A 15,920-nucleotide genomic window follows, 5' to 3' on the forward strand; every position below is an offset into this window, starting at 1 on the left:
CAAGCTCATAGATTGAAAGAATCAATATCATCAAAATAACCATATTACCTAAACTACTATGTAGATTCATTGCAATCTCTATTCAAATACAGACAACATTCTTCAAGGACTTAGAACAATCAAGTTTGCATGGCATCATAAAAAACCCAGCCAAATCCACATTGGAAAATAAGAAATTGGGAGACATCTTATTACCTAATTGGAAGTGGTAGTACAAAGCCATAGTTATCAAAATAGCATGGTTTTGAACAAAAACAGACTTTCAGATCAATAGGTCAGAATAGTATAGCTAGTGACAACCGCCAAAGTATATGGTCAATTTATCTTTGACAAAGGAACCAAGAATTTTAAATGGAATAAAAACAGTCTCTTCAATAAATGGTATTGAAACAGTTGAATATCCACATGTAAGAAATTAAAGATTAATTCTCACATCTTTCACAAAATTAAATTCAATGTTGATTAAAGACATTGATATTAGACATGAATCCATAAAGTTCATTGAGGAAAACATAGGCAGAACACTCCAAGATTTAGACCTCAAAGAAGTCTTCAATGATCGGTTGCCAATGACAAGAGCTATAGCATCAAACTTAAATAAATAAATGGGACTGTATAAAAATAAAAAGTTTCTGTATGACAAAAGAAATAGTATATAATTAAAAGAAAGTTAACTGAATGGGAGAAAAATTTTGCACTCAACACATCAGATAAAGTTTTGATATCTAGTATATACAAATTATTCACAAGGTTAATTCCACGAAACTTAAAAAATCCATCAAAAATGGGGAAAGTAGTCAACAGATATTTTTCTGAGAAAGACCCACAGATAGCCAATAGACACATAAAAAAATGCTCATCACTTTATCATTAGGGAAGTACAAATCAAGAAAACAATGTGATATTATCTGACATCCGTGAGGATAGCATATACCCAAAAATACTGGGAACAATCTCTGTTGGTGGGGATGTGATGTGATTTCACTTCTGGTAGAAATGCTGCGTGATCTAACCCTTCTGGAAAACAGTACAAAAGGTTCTCAGTAAACTCAAAATTGAGCTGCCATATGACTCAGCAGTCCCTCTTTTGAGTATCTATTCCAGAACAGAAAAACATTCATCCAAAGGAGTGTATGCACACTACTATCCATTGCATCATTCAGTACAATAGCTAAATCTTGGAATCAACCTAGGTGTCCAGAAAGAGATGAGTGGTTCATGAAGATGTAGTACATGTATACAATGGAATTAAAGATAGATTTAATGAATGATGCAATCTTGCAATTTGCAGCAATGTGGATTGAACTTGAAGATAGTATGTTAAATGAAGAAAGCTAGAAGAAGAAGGATAAATACAGAATGGTATCATTTATATGTGTGTTTTAGAATAACTGCATAGAGAAACACAGTGATCAAATTGTAGTTATTTTGAACACCAGTGGCTCCAGAGTATAGTGAGGAAAGGGAAAGAAACCGAGTGGATTAGGAGAAACTCAAATATGAAAAGATGGGGATCAGAGAGCAAGCAGTCTCAGGTACATTGTAGTGTTAAAAAAGCACAGAACTAAATATCCATGCAAAGGCAACAACAATGGAATAAAGAGACCCAAACTTTTAACCATCTAAACTGTTATACTAGCAGTTTGGGGCAGGGGGACAAGCGTGGTATTATGGGATGCACCTGGTAATATTGGTGGTCAAAGAGTGACACTGGTGGCTGGATTGAACCTGACTTATAGTATGTCTGAAAACCAATTAAGAAGGGCTTTGTAAATCACAATGATTTCAATAAAAAGAAAAATAGAAAATCAGAAATTTAACAAATTGCACATCAAAAGAAATTATGTCTAAAGTAAAAAAAAATATACTTCACTGCGTGCAAGAAGATATTTACACATCCTATATTGGGCAAAGACTAGCCTTCAAGTTATATAAAGCACTCCCAAAACTAAATAATAACAACAAAAAGAACTAATAAGAATCCTATTTTAAAAGTGAGAAAATGAGCAGAGATTTATTTAATGAAGAAATAAAGATAACGAGCAGGTATATGAACAAGTATCTATCATCAGTTATGCCAATGGAATACCTTACATCAGAAAATAGTTCTCATTAAAAGAATGAGAACAGCTTCTATTGGCAGGGATGAAATTTATAGGGTCCCTTATTGTTGATAGAACAGCTGTTTGGTTTAGCCCTGATGGAAAATGGTATGCAGAATTAATGTGATCCAGTGAGTTTTCTCTTGAATATTTACACGAAGAATGCCAAAACATGTGGCCAGAGAGATTGCATGGAGGTAAGGCATTTTGCCTTGCATGTAGAAGGATGGTGGTTCGAATCCCCGCATCCCATATGGTCCCCCGAGCCTGCCAGGAGCGATTTCTGAGCAAAGAGCCAGGAGTAACCCCTGAGCGCTGCCAGGTGTGACCCAAAAAACAACAACAACAACAAAGAATGACAAAACATAAACCTGAAACAAGAATAGCAGCACACTTGTGTTCATTGATACATTATTTACAGTAGCTAAGTTCTAGAAAAATCCAAATGCCCAAGAGCAAATGGAAATGGGGATTAGACACAATACTACTCACCTATGGAAAAAAAAAAAAACAGGCCATTAACTGCAATCTGTATGAAGTTATAAAGTACACCAAATAAGTAAGAAGGGTTGTACATGGACTATAAAGAGAGAGCAAGGAATAAGACATTTCTCAATGGGAACACACTTTGAAATAGCCACGAGAACAGTAGTATGTGGCAATGAATTGGCCAAGAGCAAGATGGTGTTGGGACAATTATGGTAGGTCATTGACATTCTATGCTATAGTGGTGAAATAGCATTGTATGTATAAAATACTAATAGAAAAACTTGTATACTACATTTCCAAATAAAATTTGAAAAATCCATGTAAACTAAAGTAAATAAAAGAATACAAAACTAGGGGGCCGGAGAGATAGCACAGCGGCGTTTGCCTTGCAAGCAGCCGATCCAGGACCAAAGGTGGTTGGTTCGAATCCCGGTGTCCCATATGGTCCCCCGTGCCTGCCAGGAGCTATTTCTGAGCAGACAGCCAGGAGTAACCCCTGAGCACTGCCGGGTGTGACCCAAAAACCAAAAAAAAAAAAAAAAAAAAAAGAATACAAAACTTTCCTGTACATTCTTTAAATAGTTGCCACTATAAAGGTATTTGTGGAGTCAATTATGGTGAGGCATACAATTGAATGGACCATTTCAGTCATTCATTTACTTACATCTTTTCCCAAGTATTTGACCATTAGTGGAATACATTGTTTATTCTGATATACAGAATTATCTTTGTCAAATACTTCTGTTTCTTTGAATTTACTTCAATATCTCATACCTCAACAACATCTGTTGACTGCAATATCTAAAACCTCAACAGTATAATATAGCATGCTTGTTCCACTGATATAAAAAATATAACCCTTTGTGATATTTTAAGGAAAATTATTATGTTATATTAGGTCTTATTAAGAAATATAAGGATTTAAAACACTTCTGTTTTATAGAGTTGAATTATTGGACAGAAAAATAAAATCACATATAGTAAATAGAATCATATTTCAATTAATTTTACTGACATGCTCCCATTGTGGGAAGGACTACAGAAGAAGTCAAATGTCTATTTACGGGTTTATACCATCTCCCTTTTATGACAGAAGTGACATATGCCATTTATTTCTATCTCTACATAACTTTCAATTCTTTTATTTTATAACTAAAAATTTTTGTTTGCAAGTAATAAAATGTCAGGATAGAACTAATATATGGTCTTGAAAACAGTATGGGAAATTGAAATACCTGAAAAGAGCCACAAGTGATGGTACTGCTAAAGGATGACTATTTAACATTTGACTGAGTTCTTTGTTTCCATCAGAGAGCAAAGATCTAAGTACTTTTTAAAATTCACTGTGTAACACTATTCTCTTTCACTAAAGTCTTTGTGGAATCAAAATACCATTTTTACATAGGCTTTAAGTCATGTATCCCATCATTAGAGCCTTAATTTTCAAAGCCCAGTAGCATCCTTGAGATGTGTCCTCCACATGACTTTTCAGGGGGCAGGTGTGGGGCACCTGGAGAATGTTGAAGAGGTGAGAGCTGAGGGATTTGGGGGAGGCTCAGGGGTGGGGGAGAGGCTCACAGAGGTTGCTCTCATCCTATGAAGCTGCCACATTCTTGTTGTCTCTGACCTTGGACTCATTTAGCATTATAGTCTGGATTCTATTAGAGAAATTTCATGTTTTTCTTTTGCCAGAGTCACCCCCTACTATGACAAATATTTAAAAATTTTTTTAAGTTGCAAAAGCCACTTTTTCCCAAAAGAAATTTATAGTTCGAATTTACACCAAGTTCTCACTAACTGGAGCAAGCCGGATTTCTACTAAAGCTTTGACTTTTCCTCTGTAAAACATTAGTCACTCCCTAGGAAGACTTTTTTTTTTTTATAGGCAGTGGGATAAAACAGCCACAGATGTGCATATAATATGACAGGCTTTAGAACGTACCTGCAAAGCTTTTCTTTTTTTATTTGTCGAAAAAGAAAAGATTGAAAGAAAATAAATAAAAGACTGAGTTAAGATGTTAAAGTAAAACTGATTCAATATGAATTATATGCTTGGTTTTTAATCTTTTCAAAGAACATTTCCTCCACCCCCACTCCTTGTTTGAATTCTTGAGTAGTTCTTGAGGTCGTGCCAAGTCATTTTCACTGCACAGTTTTGAATGGTATTCACCGCTCCCTTGGGTGACCAGTTGCCTTTTTACTCCACAGGACTGTGGTGACACCTGTAGCCAAAGAGTTTGATCCAGACCTGGTCCTAGTTTCCGCTGGATTTGACGCATTAGAAGGCCATGCCCCTCCATTGGGAGGGTACAAAGTGACAGCAAAGTGTAAGTAAATTCTTTAGGCCTCTATGGAATGTCAGAACTTGATAAGATCTTGTGAGTCTTTAAGATAGACAACACTTGAAACATGTGTTTTTTTTATAAACTTGGAAGAGACACTTGAAAATGATTCAGATTATGTTCATTGCTCTATCAGAATCATCTCCCTGTAGAAAGGGAAATGATTCAAGAAATACAAAGCCAATGAGTTTCTTTGATGAACCTGACGGAGTATTTCAGAATCTTTCTGTTTCTCCTAGAGTCCTGTTGGCTGGTTAAAGGCCGAATGATAGGTAACATATCATTTAAACATATATTTTATTTTTAAAATATTCTAAATGACTTTAAAGATAAGAGCTATCAGACTTTTTGCAAGGAGAATGAAAGTCACTGTTTTTTTTTTTTTTTTTTTTTTTTTTTTTTGGTTTTTGGGCCATACCCGTAAACCAGGGCTTACTCCTGGCTATGAGCTCAGAAATCGCTCCTGGCTTGGGGGGACCATATGGGACGCCGGGGGATCGAACCATGGTCCCTCCTATGCTAGCGCTTGCAAGGCGGACACCTTACCTCTAGCGCCACCTTCCCGGCAAAGTCACTGTTTTTATTCCATTGTAACCAGGGTAAAAAATAGCTATTGCCCAACCATTCTGTGTTTTTTTCTGGATTTAAGTATAAAATCTGGCTTTCCTTTAAAACTATAAAATGTAGCTATGCACATGCTATGTGTCACACTTAGAATCTCTTGGTTGGATTAACAGAACTGGTCTTGTTATATCACAAAGATTTTTGACTGTGTTCCTTGGCAACTGGACACCAAATTAACAAGAGGTATCTTTTATTATTTATTTCAATCATAGAAGCTGGTTGAACCTAGCTATAAAGAAGCTTTGTTTGAAAAAATAATTTCCTTGCTGAGTGGGAAGACAAGGCACATGCATTATATATACATATAGATTACATATATATGTATATATATGGCTCTCTTTGTTAATTAAAATATAAGAAGATAAAAAGTAAAACTTCACAGAGAATTGGAGCTGCTATTTTATAGTTTATGGGAGGTCTTAAAAGCAAACAAATCAAAAATAACCCAAATAGTTTTATGTGAGAGAGATGGGTTTGGAGCAAGTGTGTTTTATTAATTTGAAAAGAACCAAAGAATCCAAATTGTGCCAAACTTTGTCTTGAGTTGGCTTCTCATATGAGAGTTTTCTGCTCTTTAATTGTTCCAGTAACATTGTTAGGTAGTAGCTATTTTAAGGCCTATTATTTCCCATGAGTTCTTGGTGCATTTTTGTCTATTGAAAACATATTAACAGAGGCAACTTAACAAAGACAAACATACTTTTGGTAAAACTGAGATGCAACTAAGCTGAAGAATCTAGAAGAAATGGATGAAACTTTAGACTCTAAACAATTTCCCAAGTTTTAATCATTGATCCCTGAGGGTAGAGGTAAAAGCCACACCCACCAGGTGTGGTCACAAACAAATAAACAAAACCAGTTGCATTTCCTTAGGAAAATAACACTTCAAAGAGAAATTACTTTAAAAAAAGCCAATCACCAAAGAAATTATGAGAAAAAGAAGATTGGAAATATATTCTTCTGACTTAAATTAATCTTTCATTTAAGTGGCATGATGGTGAAATAAAATTTGTCTTCAAACTAATGGAATAGAATTGAGAGCCCATAAATAAACCCTCAAATTTAGGAACAGTTAATTTCTGGTTTGAGTTTCTTGTATTCTGAGTTAATTTATTTCTATTCTTGGATATTTCATTTGTATGGACATGCCACAATATAGTTATTTACTCATCCGCTAAGAAGAATCTTGGTTGGTTTTATATGAGGCTTTAACTAATTAATATGCTATGAGAATTTCTGTGCAAAAAAATTGAGATACCTGCTTGTTCATAACAATGTTTTTTCTGATCCCTTTTCTTTTCTGAGTTTGTGTGTGGGGTGGGATATACCTGGCAGTGCTCAGGACTTACTCCTGGCTTTATAGTCTGGGATCACTCTTAGTGGGGTTCAGAGCAATATATGGGGTACCAAGAACTGAGCCCTAGTCAACTGCATGCAAGACAAATGCCTTACCCACTATAATGTTTTTCTGATCCCCACTATCTTTTATTAGTTCATAAAACTCGACTCAGGAAGTCATGTTAGCATTGCAGATAGCTCTCATTTTCATTAAGTCTTGTGTGAACTGTTTATTTGAAATAAATGGGAACAAAAGGAGCTTGAACCCTAAATTTGACTAAATACAAACAATATGAAACACAGGGACCAAAGACAAAAAAAAATCTAGAAAAGATGTTCCTTGCCAATAAATCTGAGATCCACCCTTAGAACCTCCAAGAATTAAAAGAAAAGTTTTAATTTCCCTCTTTCTCCTTGCCACTGGAGCAAAGTTGTAACTAGTCAATGTCTAAGAACCAGCTGGAAGAAATTAATCTTGCTGCTTGTTTTATTTGGTTCAATTTTTTGCCAAGTCAAGTTTAAATCTCCAATGTCATCTGTGAAGGTAGAATACAAAGTATTGATAACATGGTTTCTTTCAATCACAGATATTAGAAGCATGGCATCTACCTCTTCTATTTTTAATACAAGGCCCAAGACTTTCAATATGTTGTTTTATATCCCAGTATTTCCACATCTCAAATTTCCAATATTGTTTTCTATCTCAATGTTTTCACATCCCAAACCTTTTTCTAATCTTTGATATCCTTTTCATTAAAGAAACCATGTATTTTCTTACTAGGTGGCTTGATTACTAAGAAAAACAGGAAAATATTCATTTTAAATGGTATAACAATTGGCCTTTGTTGATATTTGTAACTTAATAAGGAAAAGATAATGAAAATATAGCAATGAGGCTGGAGCTATATTCAGTTGATAGGGCTTTGCATGTGGCCAACCTAGATTTGATCCCCAGCAGCCCATGCACTTCCCTGAGTTCTCCAGGAGTTATTCTTGAATGCCACCACATGGATGGAAATCGAGGATAACATACTGAATAAAGTCAATCAGAAAGATTTTTCTGTAAGAGTAAGCAAAAAAATCCACACCTTGGTAGAAGAGAAAAGGAAACTTTTAACTCCTGAAATAATGGAGTTAAAATAAAAGTATTTTATTTTAAGTTTGAAGTTAGAGAAAATTTAATCTTTTCTAAATTAATTTTCCAGTAAAGGGTAAAATAGCTTGTAAAATACATGAGAATAGAGAATTTGAATATATCCTACAAAGTCATTCTTGTGCTAAAATCCTTATCTCCAGAAGACTCTGATGAACATGATACTTAAATGAGCAACAACAAAGCATCACATCTGGGCAACTATTAATGTACTATACTAATGACACTAGAATTATCAGCATTTCTATGATGGTTGCCCAACTAGTTGAATCCATGTATGTTTTTTTTCAATTTCTCACAACCTGGCAGATTCATTTCTATTTCCTTGGTCTGAAACTTCTGGAGAGAAGATAGTGGATGTCACTGTCCCTTGCCAGATGCTCTCTTCCATTAGAAATATCTCCCAGATAAAAATGGAATGTGAGCAAAAACTTCAAGTAAAAATTACTTGAAAGTCCTCAATGAGAACATTCTAAAATTTTGAAGGCAGTTTTAATAATATGGTCACATCAGAGATACTAAAACATCATTATCTTGGTGTGATCTTTATATATATATATATGTGATCTTTAAAAATATTTTTTGTTTATCTCCGATAAAGGATAAAGTCAAAATAACTATAGTTTTTGTTTAATCTAATCAGAATCTAATTTTCTATCTGAACTCATATTGACTATGATTAAAGTCAAGGACCAAATATAGATAGACATATTAAAATTACACATAGATGTTACTATATTCTATAGTGACATTGCGACCAATAATATCATTTTCTTTGTTTAAAAAGAATGAAGTTTAAAAAATATGATCAGAATTACTTAAAATTTATGTTATGTGTTACTAAGAGAGGTTGAGACCTGTGTGGAAAAAATAATATCATTTTGTTCTGACCTAAGCTCTTCAAACTTTTGACCTGAAGTTCTATGTGTAAGAAAAGAAGGCTTTGTCCTTGCTATTGTTAAAGAATGTGAGTATAAAAAATAAGGGTTATGTTCAAACAGCAAAATTTTATCAAGTCAGTTCTTCATATTCTAGTACCCCTTGCTTTATAATGTTGTCAATATAATTAAAAATAAAGGATATTTTGTTCAAATTTATTTATAGCTAAAATTATTTTCTCAATTTGTAATGGCTTAGTAAGTGCATTTATATATTCAAATTCTTTATACTGTGTGATTAAGAATTCTACTCTTTTTGGAGTAATGGAAAATTATTGTGATTTCATAGCCATATCTATTAAGAAAGTTTTAGGGCCTAAGTGATAGCACTGTGTGTGGGGTGTTTGTCTTGCACACAACTGATCGGGGTTTGATCCCCAGCATCCCATAGAATCATTCTGGAGTAATTCCTGAGTGCAGATCCAGCAGTAACCTCTGAGCACCACTGGGTGAACTAAAAAAGAATATATAAAAGGAAAGTTTCTTCAATAAAATGTAATTTAATAGTTTCTAAGACAGATAAGTACACTAATATGTGATAAATGCTTCTAAAATAGTTATCCTGAATATTAATAGCTAATATTTGGAGATGAGAAACAAGTAACATATTTCTGAGTCTTGATTTATCAAGTCCTTAAAATAATATTTTCTTTTTTTTGCTGACCATCGCTTTCACTGCTCACTTCCCCATGCCCTGAATGTTTGCTTGACACTGAGCAAGCACAACTATTGGGCCGAGATATTTGTGTCACTAATTTTTTACTTAGCTGTGAGTTATTCTCAGGTAAACTTCTTCATTCAGGGGGAGAATTTCTCTGACAAGTTGAGTGTTAAACCAGTCATCAAATGAGTATTAAGATTCATACCTTTTTAACATCCAAAGCTGTTTCTCTAATTTGATAAGAATTAAAAATGAACAGAATGTGCAGCTCAAAATGTATTCTTCCTACAAATTCTTTTGTTACTAAGAGGTGAAGAAAGATTGAACCAGAACAAAATATATTTAGTTCAAGTTGATGTCTTTTTATACCTCATTTTTTTCCCCGATGAGTTTAACCATAATTTAAAATGTCAGTGGGTGTTTGGGTCACTTGTATCTTCTTCATTATCAAAATATTTAAAATGTGTGATTATATTCACTTCCATACTTTAGTTCTTACTTTACTTTTTAAACAAAGTGTTGCTTCCATTTCTTGGTATGTACTTCCAAAACAAAACAATACAAAACCCATTAATTCAAAAAATATATATGGAAAGCTAAATCACAGCACAATAATAGACAAGATATGGAAATAACCTGAATGCTCAACTTTGGATAAAAGGATAAAAAATTTTATTGTGTATATGCACAATGGAATACTATGCATCTCTAAGAAAGAACAAATTATGTAACTGGCCACCATATGGATGGAAATAGAGGATATAATACTGAATAAAGTCAATGAGAAATAAAGGGATAGGCACAGAATGATTTCTCTCATGTATGAGTTAAGGATACATATTAAGAAAGCAACAAAGGTCCCAAGTAATAAAAATGAAAATCTGACCCATTGAACTGAGTGTACAGGGGTGTGTGGGGCCTGGTTAGTGGGAAGATCCCTTTGGGACTTTGGTGTAAGGAAGTATATTGATGTGTGTGGTCTTGGAGTGGTGTAAATTTGAAACCACCATTAACAGTATTATAAATCACAGTATTTAAATACAGATTCAAAATATTTAATCACATTGAACTGGAGAGATTGTACACATATTAAAGCATTTTCTTCACATGTCTATCACTGTTCATTCTTGGTACCACAAACTCAAAAATTACCAGGAGTTAGTCCTTAGTCCCTAAGGCAGGAGTAGACTCTGAGCACTGCCAGGTATGCCCTCTCAAAAAATCGTATTGTATCAATACTTAAGTTATTTAAATAATTAAAAACTTTCGTCTCCAGTTGCATCATCTAAAATAATAGTTGTTAAAATATAGATATAGATTCCATAAACTCACAGCTAGGAAGCTGTACTCAGAACTGTATCATTTACCCCCAGTTAGGAACACCCCCCCCCTCAAAAGCAAAAAGCCATCTCTGGAGTATATAAATGACCAACAAGAAAATAACACCTAATCCCACAATGCTTAGTTGAACAAAGATGGTTGCCTTGAAGACTCATTACTTACTAGTTACATGAACCGTATGATGAGAACTTTAGAGTGGAAATTATGAGAATGTTTCAGGAACTCAAAAACCAGTGGAAACTGAGGTAGAATGACAGTTTTGGTCTCAAAAAAATCAATGGTCAAATTATATCATTGAATTTTGTGATTAGAAGAAAAACTTGGTAAAATAGGGAGACAGTAATATTTACAATACAAGGAATAAATGACTTTGCAAGGAGTTAATCGTTTTCGATTTTATTATTGCTATATCAATAGCTCTAAATGTGAAACAGTTCTAAATAGGAAAATCTGACCATAAAATATACAGTGAAAGACCATAGTCTTTTGGAAGATATTGAAGGTATTTTAAACAATAAAAAGAATATATCCAAATGTTGAAGTAAACTATGCAAGTTTTTAGGTAAAAAGTAAGCATATACCATTTATATTAAAATATGTCGGGATAGTGCTATAGTTCAGTGGGAGTAGAACACTTACTTTGTACTCAGGGGTCCTAGGTTTGATGTCCACCACTTTATGGGCCCTAAACAATGTAACTGCAGTAGATTAGGATCACTTCCTGCTATGTTCACAAATTTTTCCAAAAGTTATGGGGCTGGAGCAGTGGCGCAAGCAGTACGATGTTTGCCTATCATGCGCTGGCCTAGGATGGACTGCGGGTTTCCCGTATGGTCCCCCAAGCCAGGAGCAATTTCTCAAGCGCATAGCCAGGATTAAGCCCTGAGTTTCACCAGCTGTGGCCCAAAAGCAAAACAAAACAAGACAAAACAAAACAAAAATTTAGTCCAGTAAGAGAAGTGCCTGTATCTTGGATTTCCTTATTCCTATAAAATTCGATTTTTTAAATGTCTGCACCAATTTGCAGAAATGACTATGATGAGAAAGAGGAGAGACAGAGAGAAAAGAAAAATGTCTGACATAAAGGCAGGCTGGGGCAGAAGGGAGGGCAGGAGGAAAATAGTATGTCTGTGTCAGATAACGTACAATGGTGAGCAGATGGGGGTTGGAACATTGTATGACTGAAACACAGTCATGAACATCTTTGTAATTATGTATTTCATGATGCTTCAATTAACTATTAGTTAAAATAAATTAAATGTCAAAGAAAGCTCTTTGATTCCATGATAGAATTCCCTAGTCCCTACATACTTAAATGCTGTGAAGTGTGTCTTAGTATGCTGTGGTGAGCTTGGGTTTTGATACTGCTAATATTCTGATAACTGAATGAATTAACGAGTGATGCTTGACTTTAACAATTGAACTACCTTAAACTGAGCTGGCAGTGAAAAAATAAAATAGAACTTCTGTAATCTAAACACAGATACAAATTGTTGATTTAGAAGTGTGCTGTCTTGGTCTTTCATTCTCTTTCATATTCTCCTTATTTTTTTGTATTTCTAATATGTATAATTTAATTTACCAATTCAAAACAGATATAAACAGCATCCTAGAAATAGAGATAGACAAATAGATGGTTAACTTATTTTTTTTTTTTTTTTTTTTTTTTGTGGTTTTTTGGTCACACCCGGCAGTGCTCAGGGGCCACTCCTGGCTCCATGCTCAGAAATTGCTCCCGGCAGGCACGGGGGACCATATGGGACGCCGGGATTCGAACCGATGACCTTCTGCATGAAAGGCAAACGCCTTATCTCCATGCTATCTCTCCGGCCGGTTAACTTATTTTTTATCTCAAAAGTTCTTAAATTTGGATCCATAAGTTTCTCCTAAGTCTATGAATAGAATGAATTGAGCCTATGAACTTGAAGGAAAAAAATGAATGATTACTCAACTTGCCTCTTGTTAATTTTATAAATTTATAAATAAAATCACTTCAATTATAAATGGATCTGAGCTTATAATAATAATGAATAAAATTGGTGACCTTTTCATGACCAGAAATGATAGCTATTTTATTTTTATAATTTCCAGTGATCAATAATTCTCATTACATCAAAGTAATGTTTTACATCAAACTTGTGACTCAATTAGACATTGATGCAATAATATATGACTACAAATATTAAAAACAACATCCCCTTTATATTTATAACTCTTCTATATCAATTATTTTATATGCCTCAATTTTATGCAGTTAAATAATTCTGAAACAGCGTTCATAGTCTTCACCTCTACTGCATACATATATGTTTTACTTGGTACAGTGTATGGTATTCTTATTTTATTCCTGTTTTTATTTGTTGTTTAGTTTACAGCATACTTAAATCTTTATTCTGTTGTATTTTATCTCTCAACCAAATAAAACAAATAAAATAGTACTCTCAAAACTAACAACAAATTGAATGTTCAGTTTTAGTACAAACATGTTGTAATCATAAAACTTAAATAAAGGTATTATTTAAAAATTAAAATAAATTTATATAAAAAGATTTCTTTTATGTGAAATGAACTTAAAATAGTTCATAAATGAATTTAATATCTATGTTTCTCTACTGATGCTGTAAATAATTACTGAAAATTAAATTTGACATTAAAAATCTATAAATCAATGTCACCATTTTATAATAACCAGGTGCAATCTGGAAATTCAAAAATTTTGTTTAAAACCATTTTTAGATCACCATGTGATAAGATATAATGCAAGGTGTTATGTAAAAATTTAAAATTTTTCCCAATCTTAAATTGGTCAAGGAAAATATTTATATTTGTTTTAAGGTAATTTAAAGCAATACTTTGTAAAACAGATTAAATTAAAAGTATGGTTTTCTACTCAAAGTAGTCTAATTTTCATGATGAAGGGCTATGTGATCTTTCAAAAGATACAGTCAAAATTCTGGCTTGGTATTATAGAACCACATGAGAATGCCACTCAGGATTATTTGTTTAATAGAAAGGAACATGAATTTTATTCTTGAAGTTCTATTGTTATTGATCAACTCAGCATATTTATTTTTCTGCATTATCTCATTTTTCTTCTATAATTAGGTGAAGTAATATATAAATTCATATTTATAAACACTTTTGGACATTGTTTTTAGTATTCTTACTATATTCTTGAATTTTCTTATTCTCTCAAGCCATTAACAAGGATTTGGCAGTTACTTAAATTTCCAATTTTAGTGAAAGTGACACAGAAAAACTAAATGCATAAAAAACGTAAGAGTAATGAAAACACATTGATCCCATGTGTTTTGGATTCCAGTTTAATATGCATTCCATTTGGATCAAGGGGTTATTAAAAATATCCCAAATAAGTTGAATTTTATTAAATTACTATGGAGGCTTATTCGAGACTATGAAAGTACAGAGAATAGAAGAAAAATTCCATGAGTTTCTTATTTAAATAAAAGTCAAAATGTTAAGTAGCAATTCTCTAATATATGGAAACTTACCAGACTGCCGATCATTTTTGCTTTTTTAAATAGAGTGTTCTGCATAAGAACACATCAATGATTCTGAGTTTGGTTCAACATGTTCATATACAAATAGATCTGCTTGATAGTACTTGGTGTATGTGTGTGATGTCAGGGATCAAAAATAATACCTCACACTTGCAAGACCTCTACCATTGAACTACATCTCTGGTCAACAGGCCCGTGTCCCCTGCAAAGATGTCGGGTAGTGCATATTTCTAGATGAATATATTTGAATCAGCCTACATATATTTATATTTATTTAAGAGTTACATAGAACACCAACATAAGTAATTATGAAGGAAACTAGCTCGCATATAAATAACAGTGATATGAAATGCCTAAATGACAGACAAAAGATTTATTCTCATTTATTCAGTGTGTACTATCTATTTTATTAGGCTGCATTCATTTCTCTAACTTGATTACCTTTTTCCTTACACTATAATATACTTTCCATCTGTATTACTTAGTTACTGATGTTATAAAAAAACATCCTTAGGCTAGGATCACTACCTTGTAACACTGAAGAGCAAAATTGCCATAACTGCATCATAACCGTGCGTGATGAATATTTTTTTAAAAGCATTGTTTTTCTTGAAGGAGTATGCCTGCTATGGCAGAACAGGAAAAAATTTTCACTGTACTTTCTTGGTACTAAATGTACTCTTTCATATTTTTACTTATCTAAACTGTGATAGCTCCTGTTTGATGTTGTTTTATTATTAGATTGGCAGTATTTCTTAAATGTTTCATAGAAGTATATGACCATAATCCTGATATTTTGTGTTGCACATAATGAAATAATTGACTCAAATATAATGTCACATCATTTAATTTTTTAAATGTTTTAAAATAAAAACCCAATATAGAGGTAAGGTGCTTACCTTGTATCGACCTTGATTTTATCTTCAACACCATATATTGTTTCCTGAAGACTACAAGAACATCATGATTCCTGAGCATAGGGGGGGTTGTCTCCTAAAACAAACAAATAAACAAACACAATTTCAGTTCTAAGCTTGATTTCTATTTGTATTCTGTCTCCGGGCTTCAATGATTAAGTGAATAGACTTCTGAGAGATTACATTAAAATAACTATATAAACTGTATTATCAGGGCTACATTTTAATGAATAGACTCTCTGAGTATGAGTTGAATTTTTGTTCAAAATTGGCCTTCTTTGGCCAGCCAACCTTAGTAACAGATACTTTGACACTTTGTCCATGATTACTCTAAAATAAGGAATTTACAATTTATTTCAAAAGTCACATCAATACAAAGTAGAACAGTCACTCAGTTTGTTCAGTAATTTCATAGGTCAGTGTAGGTCCACAACTTTGTAACTGAGAATTGTCTACTAGAATTGATCTGACTGATAATGTTATCAAGGATGCAA

General features: G+C 33.2%; 1 protein-coding gene across 1 annotated transcript in view; it reads left to right on the top strand.

Moving 5' to 3' along the window:
- Positions 1-15,920, top strand: part of HDAC9 (histone deacetylase 9) — a 950,572-nt gene that overhangs the window by 806,735 nt on the left and 127,917 nt on the right. Inside the window, exon 23 of the mRNA XM_049785709.1 lies at positions 4,800-4,918. Coding sequence (XP_049641666.1) covers positions 4,800-4,918 — 119 coding nt within the window. The remainder of the gene's footprint in view (positions 1-4,799; positions 4,919-15,920) is intronic.

This window comes from Suncus etruscus, chromosome 13, assembly GCF_024139225.1.
Source record: "Suncus etruscus isolate mSunEtr1 chromosome 13, mSunEtr1.pri.cur, whole genome shotgun sequence".
Taxonomy (NCBI): Eukaryota; Metazoa; Chordata; class Mammalia; order Eulipotyphla; family Soricidae; genus Suncus; species Suncus etruscus.